The following is a 13,715-nucleotide window of genomic DNA, read 5'->3' as shown; positions in this document are numbered from 1 at the left end:
GAGCACATGTTGGAACTTTTTCCAAATGTTTTTATAACATATGTATATCTTACATTTTTGGACCCTTATATTTCACAATGGGGTGTTTTAACTTGCAACCATGCACAACATCTAAAGGCCAAGATATCAATGCTTGGGGAAGCTATGTCACTATTTTGCACCATTAAAAGTATTATGGAGTTTTGAGCTTTACCCACATGCTGGTAGAGCATGATAAATCCAGAGTCACATTGCAAACTAGACTTTCCAGGTAGAAATGCATTTGTTTCTCATATAGGCAATCTAAATGGTTCAGCTGAGAATTTAGCATTGACCTAGGAAGTGATGCTAACTTAGCTAAAATCCCAGCATACAGTTAACCCAATGAATTCTACATTCCTAAGGCACCAAAAGCCCCCCTGAAATATCTTTTCGATCTACAAATCAGGGACTGCAGTTTCACAACTTCCCCCAATACCCCTGGAGCAGAGAGTAATTACTGTGACATCCAAAACAGCTATGCTGATGAACTAGAAGAGAACTCTGGAATTCTCTGAGATGCTGTCTGAAGCAACACATATTACTGTATGTAGACCAAGCAAGAAAATAAAGGAAATCAAAAACAAAGGAGAGAGAAGTGTTTTTCTTCCGTAACTACCATATCTACTTTGCGAGCAAATTCTTCTAGCTTTCATTTTGCTTAGCCTGCAGTTTTGTATCAGGAAGAGTAATAAGCCTTTATCTTCAGTCTCCATAAACTTGTGACTTCTCACAGCCGTTAAAAAAAAAAAAATCATAACCTGAAAGATTTAACCTAAGTGATTCAACCTATAAAACAAAATTAGGAGAGATCAAGGATATTTTGCCAAGTATTTATACAGTTAAAGGAGAAGTCTGTTGTCACTAAAACACCCTTCAATAACTCTAAAAATACCTTGTAGAACTGTAAAGACTGGTTTCTCCAAGGACGGAGTCAGAACAGAAAGAAACTAGGAAGATACACTACAAAGTCATGTAGACAGTGAAGTTGCTGAAGGTGGCACTGCATCATTAGCAGAGCCAGGAATGGAGCCAAACTTCTGTGATTTTCAGTCCAGTGCTCTCTCCACTAGAGCAATTTACCTCCATGAAAGGCCAACTGAAAACATTATAGCAGCTAAGGAATGAAATGCAGGTGAAAACAGTACTATTTTCCCTGGACTTTCATCTTTTGACATTTCCTCCCTCCACTTCTAAGATGTTAGTATACATTCCAGGTGTTCCTCTGATCCCAGATGATAATTCAGGATCAGAGGTCAAGGTTCAGAGAGAAGATATTAAATTTCTCAGCAAAAGAAGGTTTTTAAAATGTTTATCTCTGTGGTAGGTCAGGGAAGTCAGCAGGAAGAGAAAGTGAAGCAACAAGAAGGAAAGTTAGGGTGGGGGGGAAGCATGAGTCAGCTTGTGCGGTTCAGTCAGAACATTAACCCTCTAAGTGATAAAGAGGAAACCAAGGACTTCTTTGGTGATGTCTTTTATTGGACAAACTGCTGGGAGAGATATTCGACAAGTTTTTGGCACAAAATGCCCCTCCTCTAGTCTGGGATAAACTCCATGCCTGAAAGCTTGTCTTGTTCCATGTACAGAATCTAATTATTGGGGAGTTCTCTTAAATTTTAAGTCATCTTGGATGTAGGTAAATATAGTAAGTCAAATAAACAACGTTTCTCCCAACTATACAGTTGATCCAATAAAAGATACTACCAAAAAGCCCTTGCTTCTTGCATACTTTCTGGACCATCACAGCTACAACATGCTGGTCCCTCTAAATAACTACTTACTGCAGGGGTGTCAAACATATCAGGACTTGCAGGCTTATCAGGCACTGAAGCCAGATTGGGCTCATGGGCTGAATAAATGATGCAAGACCAGCCTTGTGGGCTAGGTCGGACCTATAGACCAGCTCAATGAGGATACCATGTAGCCTAGCCCGACGTGGTGCCACAGGCAGTGCACAGGGCTAATTTAGAGAGCACTGCATGTGGGTCAACTTCAGGACCCATGATTTGGATGACAGTGCTCCACAGGCCAGTGCTTTGACATCCCTGCATTACTGCTGTTACCTGGGAAAACACAAACAGATCAGAGATCCAGTTAACTGGCTGTGAAAGTATTAGAGTAATAGCAATTACATACCCAAATAATGCTGATGAACCAGAATAACTTCAGAGACACCAGACTCTTCAGAATCTAGAGGTAAAATTCCTGGGAATATTGAAAATAAACTTTCAATTCAGACCAGGCATGTATTACAAATGAAATATTAGCATAGCTTTAAACCACATTTCTTTTCTTCTCAGTTTTACATAATCAAACGGAAAGAATATAGATCTGGTTTACCTCCCTAATAAGAATTGTAGAATCATGGTACTGGAAGGGGCAACAAGGCCTCTCTAGTCTAAGCCCTTTGCACTGATGTGGAACTGTCTGTTTCTAAATGATCTCAGAAAGATGCAATTCATCCCTCTGCCAAGGGAGAGTTTCTGTCCTGAAGAGCAGTGGGAGCATATGGGGTTGCAATCATAAGGGTTTAGCACTACTATGATACTTTTAATTTACACAACTGGGAGGCAAAGGTGCACACAGACAGGCATCTGCTCCATTTAAGCTAGTGTTTTGCATTAAAAGGTTGAGAATATTAAGGTAACTCCAAACATCCATCTGTAATTGAAAATTATAAATTGATTCAAGGGTGGAAAGGGTAATACATTAGTCACACTAAATCAATATATTTATTACTATTTTATTTTCTGTCTTTATGAATCACAAAAGTGGCATGAACGTCAATGATTAGCAAAGAGAGTCTAGGAAGGAAAAGAGGAGAGCCTTGTGAATATTCATTCAAATAAAACATGAATTTGTTTAAATCAGACATCTGCCTGGGATGGTTTAAGAATAATTCTTTTTAAATCTTTGTAGGCAGTCAGATTAGAGGACTCTTGTGGTCGGTCCCTTCTAATGCCATGACTATGGTTCTTATTAGGATGATTTAGGTCAGGGATGTCCAACTTTGAGAGTGGCTAGGGCTGTATGCCATATGGGCCAGGTGCCCTCTAGGCTACAAGACACATCACCAGCAGCACTCTTCTTCTCAACTGAGTTTGCAGGCTCCCTGGACTCTGTGGAGTGTACCACTTCATCCACACCACGCTGCCCCCAGAGCAAGGGGCAGGAAGCAGAAGCCAGAGTAGGGAGGGAGAAACCCCAAGAGCAGCAGCAGCCAGAGTAATGGGGGGAGTGATGCCCAGGTGGGAGTCTGCAGGCTCCAAATTAACCCTTGGCAGGCCCCAAGCAGCTCATGGGCTACACGTTGAAACCACCTAGCTCTAAGCAAAGACCAATGGTGCAAGATACCAGTATGTTTCAAGGAGAATGTTAGCATTTTCTTTTCTTGAGCTAATATACTGTTCTCTTGTTAGATTCATGCATTATGAGAAGAGGAATAGATGCTATTTCACTCTGCTCCCCTTTCTATCCTACCCAAGTGGATTAGGTATAGCAAGGAAAGCAAGGAGAAAAGGAAAACAAGAGCTGTCACACTGCAGGTGGGCATAGAAAGGGCAAGGTGTTTTGGAGCACTATGTTTAGGAAGCAATAGGATGAGTGCCAGATAGAAGGCAAGTTGGCAAGGAGGGGCAGAGAGCAAGAAGGTGGTGAAAATTGATGGGAAAGGGAAAATAGAAAACAGGCAAAGAGAGGGGCAGAAAAAAGGAAAGGGAAAAAAAGAAAGAAAGCAGGAAGCAGAAAAAAGGAGACATAGAAAGGAGGCAAAAAGTCTATCCTGACCAAAACAATGCCTTTTCAATTGAAGACAGAAGGTTGTGGGTTGAAGAACAAAAGATTTTGGCATTAGGTTAAGTTTCTGGACTCCCAAGAGAAGAATAATATGCAAGAGATGAAAGGAAGAGGGGCATCATATAGCATATTAAAACCCCCAGATCTTATAATTTTCTCAGGCATCTCTGTATCCCTCTCCTACCCAGATCTTAAGACTTTCTGAAAACAAACAGCTGTATCCATTTACACCAGCAAAGTCTTTGGCTCAAAATTACCAGCCAATTTATCTGCCATTTCCTTCAACCATTGTGCTTAAACTTAGCAAAACCCAAGTTTTGCTTTACTACACAGATGAAACCTTAGACCTCACTGTGATTTGGCTGCAGGCAAAATCCCTTTCATGGTTTAATTTATTATAGAGGCCAAGATAATTCATGAACTTGCACCAAGGACAGAAACTTCTTATCATCCTGCTTTGCATAATACATTTTGACCTGGATGCCATTACCTATATAACCTAGTCAGTCCTTCAGTCCCTTACTTTAATATGCCAAATCCAAAAGAAAAGGAGACAGCTCTTCTGAATACAAGCCCCTAGCAGTTTACATATAGACTTCTGATTTTGAAGACAGTTCAACATTGATTGTATTTCACTTCAAATTTTGAATATGAAAAAATGTATTTAGAATCCTTTCAGAAAAAAGGCCTAGAACAATCCTAAGAGATGTTTAAAGAGACTTGGATATTTTACATTTTTTAACTTAAAGGTAGCTCTACTGTACCAAGAGCAAAATGAAGCTTCAATAAATTAAGATATGCCTTTCTTGACAATTAGATGCAAACGTTGATATAAAAAGTTGTGCATTTTTTAGAATTTTTAAAGATTTTAAAATGTTACGTATTCTTAAGTAAACACCAGGCCCAAACTTATATCTGGCTAGCTCTGAGATGTTGCATCATATCAGAAGTAGGAATCTGGAAATTAATGGAAGTCAAGAGTACTAAGTACTCTGAAGAGTCTCAATACTATATTTTGAGCTCTGCAGAAAAACACAAACACAACTATGGACAGTCAGCCCTTTGAAGAACAGGGCCCAATGTCATTGCCAGAAGGCTTCATGTTATTAAATGCAGCCCTCCATTTAATTTTGATTTACAGATTAGTGCTTTATATTAATTTTCATCTCATTTGTTATATAGGGAGAGCTCAGAAGTGTTCCAGGCTACTAATGATTGCAGGGTTTGGGTCAAGGGGTAGATTTTGGCTTTTCTGTGGACTGCAGATCAGGAATGCTCCAAGAACTGCTGCCAGTTCGAGGCACAATTAATGCTGTTCTGTGATGCAGTATGCATTCCCTTTGAAAAGAATAAAGTGCTTGTGTTTAATATGTGGGTGGTATAAGATTCATTGTCTTTGACTCTTCAACTGCTTGCTTTAAAGTACTCCCCCCCCACTAAAATCATGCTAGAGAAAGCTGTACTGTTGCCATGTCTCAATCAAGGACTAATTGGCACATAAATAAGGGATGCATTATCAGACTCCATCTATTTAACTTCAGTATGGACAAATGATGAAATAACAGCAAGTTGAACAGGGTACTCACTTTACTACAGGGTCAACCGCTCTGGATGATATAAAAGAAGCATGCAAACTTACCTGGAGGAACTGATACATAGTACAGCCCTGACTCCTTTTATCTTAGCCAAGGTGAATTGTTTGTTTGTCCATAACTTTTGTTGTAAACTTCAGTTTACAACAAATCATTTTGGCAAAGATACTATGATTGTTAATGATGCACCTTTCTGACAAAAGTAATATCTACTAGGTAGTAAATTTATTGAGTAATTTCTACCAGGTAGTAAATTTACTCCATAAGGACAGTCACATGACCAACTCTCCCAAGTGAGATGCCTGCAGTGGGCGTTCTTTCAGCATCTGGCTAGTATGTTGAAGGGGAAGCCAAGTTGCACTGAACAAATGCCTATCTTGTACACCTATTCCTGTAGTCAGTTTTATCCTGATTTATGGCATGTAGTAAAGTTACTACATATTTCTCTGGGGGTATCTTTATTCGGTATTCAAGTGATTTAGCACAGTAGAACTGTTTATTGTTTGTCTACTCCACTGTGGTTAAGTGTTGTCTGTAATCTACAAGAGTCTGGAATATAAATTGGGTGCTACTTTATCAGATAGATCTAAATGTTATGAACTGTACAATACGTCATCATCAATTATTAAACCACAGGAGTTACTACATTTTTATGTGGAAAGAGTGATTTCAAATTTTCTTTCACTACATTTGAAATTAATAAAGGGCTTTCAAAATTTAGATAATCCTGGACATTTTTAACTGATTTAGGATTTTGATTTAGAGCTTTTTGGAACAACAATCAACACACGTTATATACAAGTCATTTAATGAAGTCCTTGTGCAACTTTAAACTTTAGTAACTTTGGATGTACACATGAAGAAACTAACTGTAAATGGCAACTGAAAACATAATTCATTAAGTTTTAACACAATACACCTCAAATTTCAACATAACCGCCCTCTTTTATGATGCATCATTCAATCCAATTTTCCAACTCATAGAAAACATATTCCAGTGGCTGCTGAGTGATTTCATGAATTGCATTTGCAATCCTTACCCTATGCATAGCTTACACTATGCTAAAAAAAGTTAATGCATTATGCTTTCCAATCACCATTTACAGTTTGCTTCTATCATGTGTATATCCAAAGTTATTAAAATTTAAAGTTACACAAGGACTTTATAAACACGATGTATAAAATACATATTTTATATATGCAGTCTACTACATATTAAGAATTGGACATGCAGAACAAAAAATGTGTAATAAACTTAAATTTCTAGAACAAAAGTATCCTAAACTGGTTTATTAAACTTGAGACAGCCTTGGATCTATGAATAATCCCATGGAAGTTAATGAGTATATGCTTAAAGCTCCAAAACTCAAATGCCTTGCTGGATCAAGATTTAATTTAGAATGTCAAAGTGACCAAGCCTCAGCAAACTACAAGCAGCAGCAAAATTCTGATTACCAGAAGTTACCAAATGAATATATTCTAGAGACCAGTAATAGGCATATAAAATATAAATATTGATGCCACCTTGCATGCCCACAGAAATAGATATACATCTATAAAAACAAAACCAAAAAAACAAAACCAAAAAAATCTGTATACAATTGCACTAGTGGTATAGATGATATGCAAAATTTACTCAGTGCAGTGAAGCTTTAAGCCCAACCCAGCTGAGTATTTGCCCCCGTCTCATTCAGATAATTTCCACAACAGTAACTTTTCAATTAGGATTCCAGTTAATGAAAACTGACTACTGCCAAAAGTAAAACATTACTATGACATCAAATTACAACTTTTTCAGGAAAAGAAAAATCAGAACGTCTACTTGTAATGAAAGCATTCACTGTAACTTTAAATAATTCATTAATTTATTTTTAAAATTATTTTAATTGATAAACACCAATATTAACTTACCTACTACTTCATCATCTGGTTGAAAGGAGGACACTTTATTTCCAACTTCAGCGGGGAAAATTTCAATTTGGGCAAGAGGAGAGAAAACAGAAGCAAATATTTTTGAATTTAAAACAAACTTTTTAGAGAACTTCATATACTAGCTCTCCCTTACAAAAATAAACTCTTCATGCAGGATAGACTATATCTTATTCATATACATTAAGCAAATTAACAGACAATTTTTTTCACAGCACATGAACACTTACCATATGCACCAAGGCTGTGCGAAGCTTCGGTCGCTGATTTGATTTGGAGATTTGGCCCAATTTGATAGCTGAATCTCTGAATCTAATCAGGAGACCCATTAATCTCTCCGAATCAAATCGGATGCCTCCGATTCGATTCGGAGAGATTTGACAATTCGGCCATAGACACAGCTTTATATGTTTTTTCTACATACCTCAAGGTACTAGGCGGCTCGTGACCACTGAGATGGTGGGGTGAATGGAGTGTCCCATGCGAGTGTGGGGGAGTCCCCAGCGCACTTGGTGGTGGACCCGGAAGTGAACCAGAAGTACTGGTCTACTTCCGGGTCCACTGCTGAACACATGGGGGATCCCCTGCACTCCTGTGGGACGCTCTATCTGCCCCACCATCTCAGCATTCATAAGTCACCTGGTACCTCAAAGTATGTAGAAAAAACATATAAAGCTGTGTCTATGGCCGAATCACTGATTTTTTAAATCAGAATCAAATCTTCAGAGTCGGCAAAATCGAATCAGGACAGCGATTCGAATCAGCAAATCGAATCACTGTCCCCCAAATCGGGCTGAATTGAATACTGCCTGCTTTGCACACCTCTAATAGACACCACCCCTACAAACACTACACAAACAAGAAAATGCATAAATGTTTGCAGCATCTGCACTTTAAGCAAAGTAAAGGTGGATGCTTATTGAACAATAGCTTAAATTCCTGAAACTTATTTTGTCCTTACAATTCCAACAAATACTCTTATAAAATAAATTGGAGCCCATTACAACATTTATAGTAAATATACTAGCATACTCCATTTAACACTTTGCTACAGGCTGCCTTTTTTACCTCTGAATCTTTTACATTTCAGTTTAACTGTTACATTATTTAATTAATAGTTCAAGAAAATAAATTCCAGATAATTTTACCTCCCAAGACTAACACTGAATTCAGATCATTCTCACTAACCTTAAACTAGTACACATTAAATTCCTCCTATCAAGGATGAATGTATTACATCACTGTCAATAGACTCACCCTCCAACACCACTCCAGAAATCTCCCTCCCAACAGGTAGAAATTCCTTCTCCAACTTCATTTCTGACAAAAGCTAAATTACAAAGTCATGGTTAGAACTTTTATACCAAAATTTTTTCCCTTTAGCCATAAACTAGGGATCGTATTATAAGAACACTTGAATTCAAAAATGAAAAAAATGTCCCCTAACCAAAAACATCATTAAAATAAAAGTGGCATGTACCACATTTTAAAAAATATTAAAAAGTTGATGCTGTTAAGGTCTCTCTTTCTAAAAAGGTATTTATAAGACGCATTTATAAACATGAACAAAGCTAGTAAGTACATGAACAAAATTAGTCTCCTAGTACAGTAAAAGCTCTGTTATCCGGCATCTCCTGGGAATGGGGGATGCCGGTTAATCAAATATTCCGGTTAATCAAATGTGCACTGTCTGTGTGCTGGAGGATGCGGAGGGGGCGCCTGCACAGGCTGCTTTTTCCCGTGCAGGCTGCTTTGCCCTGGGCTGTGGGCCAAAAAAGTGGCGAAGAAAAATTCAGCTCATGGCAGCGAAATGGGAAGTCCCCCGAAAGTAGTACTTCCGGTTTCGCTTTTCCCATGTCGCTTGGATGCCGGTTAATAGAGTTTTCCAGCTAATAAAATGCCGGTTAACACAGCTTTTACTGTATTAAAGTTGTAATTTAGGTCTTAGTGACATTAGCACATTCAGGCCACATGTTCATAAGCCTGAATGCAGAATGAAGTCTATATATTCTGTACTCTTCAACAGAAATTAAAGCCCTACATAATGTAAAAAACTTTTGAGGTCATCTAGTCCAGTCCCCTGCTCAGGGCAGGACCATCCAACTGGACAGCCTCAGCCAACTGTCTGTCTAACCTACTGCTGAAAACTTTCAAGAATGGAGATTCCACTTCTCCAGGCAGCTTGTTCAAATGTCTGACACCCCCTCAAAGACAAAGTTCCTCTTAGTGCGTTGCAGTTTGAGGCCATTACTCTTAGTCCTGTCCCCTACAGACAAGGAAAAAACCCATCTCCAACCTCTCTATGACCATCTTCAAGTACCTTAAGGGAGATTGTAAAACCCCATCTCAGTCTTCTCTTCTCCAGACTAAATAAACCTAATACTTTCAGCCTTTCCTTGCAAGTCTATTTCCCAGGTCTCTAATCATTTTTGCTGCTCTCCACTGGATCCTTTCCAACTTGTTCACATCCTTCTTGAAGTGTGAGATCCAAACCTGGACACAATACTCCAGGTGAGGTCCCACTAGTCCCATAAAGAAGAATCACTTCCCTTGATTTGCAAGCAACACATTTGTTATTGCAAATTAGGATGCTGTTGGCTTTTTTTTTTTTTTATTGCGCAGTAAGAGCACATTGTGAGCTCATATTCAGCTTATGACCCACTGTAACCTCCAGGTCCTTCTTTGCAGTACTGCAGCCAAGCCAATCATTTGTCAGTCTGTATTTTTAACTTCAATGATTCCATCCCAGGTGCAGGACTTTGCACTTGGCCTTACTGAATTTCATGCGATTGATTTTGGATAATTTCTCCAGTTTATCCAGCCAGCCACTTGGGATGCCAGGTTTACCTTCCATAATAGGTACAACTTCACCTAACAAATTAGTTTTATTACTATAGATAGCTCACAGCTGGCAGGTTGATCTCTCAAAAAAAATTAGGTACCAATGCACAGGTGCCTTTTATTTTACTTACATTAAATAAATGAACTACAACACTGCAATATGATTCCATTCTCAACTGGCATGGAAATGGAACCATGCCAGTTTATCAGCTGAGGATCTGGTTAAGCTTCCAGATGGGAAGAGTCAACTCTGCTAGCTTTACTTAAATTTTGTAAAAATAAATACCTTTGTATCCATCCAGCTCAGAGCACAGGCTTTAACTTGTACTTTCACATCATTGTCTCCTGCAACAGGAAGGTTTTCCTAAGACAAATTTACACATATTACATTATATAATGCAACATGAATGTGCTGGTAAAAATCAACAGAAGACTTTGGGAACATTTTTTTTCGGAGTCCTAAATCCCTAGTACACAATAGTTCACGTGTCAAGAATGATTTCACATAAAAAGAAAAAAAGAAAAACAGCATTAAATTTATGTGTTACACCATATATAATCACATTTTAATTTTGTATATACTTTTATGATACAGACACTAAAATGTTTAATAAACCCCAATATTGAACTATTCCGAATATTTCGTTTTCATTTAGCAACTAACTTTACAAAACCTACTTGTAGCAAAATCAGCACAATAAATTTTCTTTAAATAACTGTAATTTAAACTGAAGAAAAAAATGAAGTAAAGTTTATATCATTAAAAATAGTAATAACAGTAAATGTAGAGAATTTTATGTCACTAAGAACTTCTAAGACTAAAGTTAGGGTCTTAGTTTGTTATATTTAATCCTTCAAGCAGTCACATTTAAGTAATCGATCTGAAGTCAAAGTAATTATCTGCATGAATTGGGATTATCGTTTTAATTTACAGAATCACTAAAACACCTTCAGTTGCTAGAAAATTTCTCCTGACATCCCTTCTAGGATGACCTGAGGATTATAAATTAGGTCTGCACTGTAAACTGCAATATAATACAAGAATGAGCATTAAATAAGATCTCTCAAAAAGACAATGCTTCTTAACAAGGTAAATTAGTCCATACCCCTAAGTTCTGTGCTGCTGTATTTTAGACTGCTTCTGGTAACCAAACTAGCTCATTTAAATTTAGCTCAGACTTCCTTAGATTATTCTGCAGACAGAATTCTGAAAGTACATCTACATTGAAGTCCATGGGAGTTTTGCTATTGATTGTAAAAGGGTAGAATTTTACTGTTTAGGTTTTCCTTCAATTTGTCTGTTTCAGGTCCTTTATCATAGAATCATGGCTACCAATTTTCTCCTAAGTTTAACATCTCCTACTTGTGGGTCACAGGCTTTTTGTCAGTCTGATAAACAACAAGTCAGCTTAACAGTGTAACTTTAATCTCCCTTTGTTATACAAGGTACTACACTGCCAGACCACTGCAAATAGATGAATATTTAATTCAGTTAATTATATTTTTTGTGAAGCCCAAGAGACACTAAGTAAATTTATATTTTAAAATAGGGCTGTCAATTAATCGCAGTTAATATGAATGATTAAGGCAAGAACCAATTAATGCGTTAATTTTCTAACGCGTTAATTGTGCACATGGTTTTGGATCCTGCACCCAGGCTGCCCAGCCCTGCTACCATCACCACTGCCTCTGGGCCACACAGTGGGGCAGTGGTGGCAGTGCAGAGGAGCCGCAAAGCAGCCCAGGTGCAGGCTCTGGACCACTGCAGCAGGAAGGGGGGAGAGGGGAGGCACACCCATGCCCCCCCCCCATCCAGGCCCTTAAGCAGCAAGGCTGGCAGAGGCAGGGGTTTGGGGAAGGCAGCGCTGAGCCATGGCAGGGCTGCTTGGCATCCTCCGGCCCCAGGGCTCGGGCTCAGGGTGGGTTGAGACTGCCTGGGAGCTCTAGCACAAGCCGCCTCCAGGTCCACAGGGCACATCCCCAGTCAGGGCCCCCAGGGAGCAGTGGCAACAGTGGCCCTGCGCTTCTGCAGAGGAAGCTGCTGCCAGAGGGTGGGGGCAGGATTCCCATGGAGCCACCTCCTGCAAATAAACGAGGAAGTTCGAGTCCGGGCTGGAGCAGCTACCCCCACCCTGGGCTGCCCATGGCTGCCGCTACTAGGGAAAGGGTGGAGGGAGCCCACCGCTGCTGGGGCCATGTTTGGGCTATGGGCATGCCCCTGGCAACTCCGTGAGATCCTGCTCAGATTGGACATCCTTCCAAGGCATGCGGGGGGTCCCCCCTCCCTGGGTTCCAGACCCCTCTATAGGCAACCCCCTGTCCCTGGCTCCAAACCCCACACACCCTCCCACAAATTCCACTCCCCCTACATATACACCCCACACCCATCACCCAACCATACGAAGTACCTGCATAATTTTGAGTTTTTCCACGCATAACATTTACAAGTTTGTAGCTGTGCAATTAAAATTGCAATTAATTGAGACTAATTTTTTTTTTTTTTTTTTAAATTGAGCAACTAATCGCAACCAAAGTTATTAATAGTTTGATAACCTTATTTTAAAACATGGTAAGACTTTAAACTTCTGGCATAATGACTGTCCTTTAATCAGATAAGCTTATCTTACTGGGGAGTGTAAGCACTATCCCAATAAAACACAAGAAACACTTGGTTTTCATGAATAACTAAAACTCCACCCATCTCATATTAGGAGTGCTACTGATGACTGTCTTTTACATTCATTAGATAAGGGAATCATGGAGCAGGGGCCACTGGTGATAAGCTGACAACATAAAGATACCTTTACTTTAAGCTCTTTATTCAGGCTTTAATAAGGTTCCAGACCTTCCATTATGTATTGCAAGGGTGGAGCAAGTATTTGGGTCCAAGTGCCAGGGAGTTTTGATGAGCTGTTGCAGGCTAGGTCAGCACCGCCCCTCCCGCCACAACAACTCACCAAAACTTGCTATGGGGTTATAGGCACTTAGGGAGCATTGTTCAGGAATGGGAGGGGTAGGCAAGGCTGGAATCATGGGGCTGGGTCACAGGGCAGTTACAGCTCTGGGGGGCTGTGGGGTTGGGAGAAGGAGGGGGTGCATGTGTGGGAAGAAGGCTGCCTGAGTGCTAGCTCCCAGGAGGGGAGGCAGGGTTGGGCAGAGGGCGCATGCAGCAGAGCTTTCCTAGGCAGTGTGGTCTGTGCTACCCCCACGGCACACCACATGGGACCAAGCCCTGCCTGCTCGTGCTGGGACAGTGTGCGCTATGCTCCTGCCAGTGCCCATGGCCCAGTCCAGCTGGGTGCCATTGCTCCAGCTCCCTGCTGCCTTCTGATGGAGGGTGGCCAGGCACTGGAGCCCTATGCACTGGGGAAGATGCTTGGCTGAAGCTGCTCACCCAGAGCAGTGCGGTATAGCAGGAGCAAGATCAGGATCAGTAGCCGGCACTGGAGGCATGGGGAGCAGAGCAGCACCTGGCTCCAGCTGCACTCAGAACAGCCCTGCTGGAAGTGGCAGGGGGAGGGGGAGCCGGTGGGGGGCGGA

At 40.2% G+C, this 13,715-nt stretch overlaps 1 protein-coding gene across 1 annotated transcript in view; it reads right to left on the bottom strand.

The window, feature by feature from the left end:
• The window catches only part of CRYZL1 (crystallin zeta like 1), a gene marked incomplete at its 5' end in the record, with an annotated part of 31,994 nt that overhangs the window by 15,918 nt on the left and 2,361 nt on the right, over positions 1-13,715 (bottom strand). Inside the window, 4 exons of the mRNA XM_006032642.3 lie at positions 2,155-2,223; positions 7,317-7,361; positions 8,592-8,664; positions 10,462-10,539. Coding sequence (XP_006032704.2) covers positions 2,155-2,223; positions 7,317-7,361; positions 8,592-8,664; positions 10,462-10,539 — 265 coding nt within the window. The remainder of the gene's footprint in view (positions 1-2,154; positions 2,224-7,316; positions 7,362-8,591; positions 8,665-10,461; positions 10,540-13,715) is intronic.

This window comes from Alligator sinensis, unplaced genomic scaffold, assembly GCF_000455745.1.
Source record: "Alligator sinensis unplaced genomic scaffold, ASM45574v1 scaffold996_1, whole genome shotgun sequence".
Lineage (NCBI taxonomy): Eukaryota > Metazoa > Chordata > Crocodylia > Alligatoridae > Alligator > Alligator sinensis.
The sequence above is the reverse complement of the archived record's forward strand: the minus strand, read 5'-3'. Positions and strand labels throughout refer to the sequence as shown.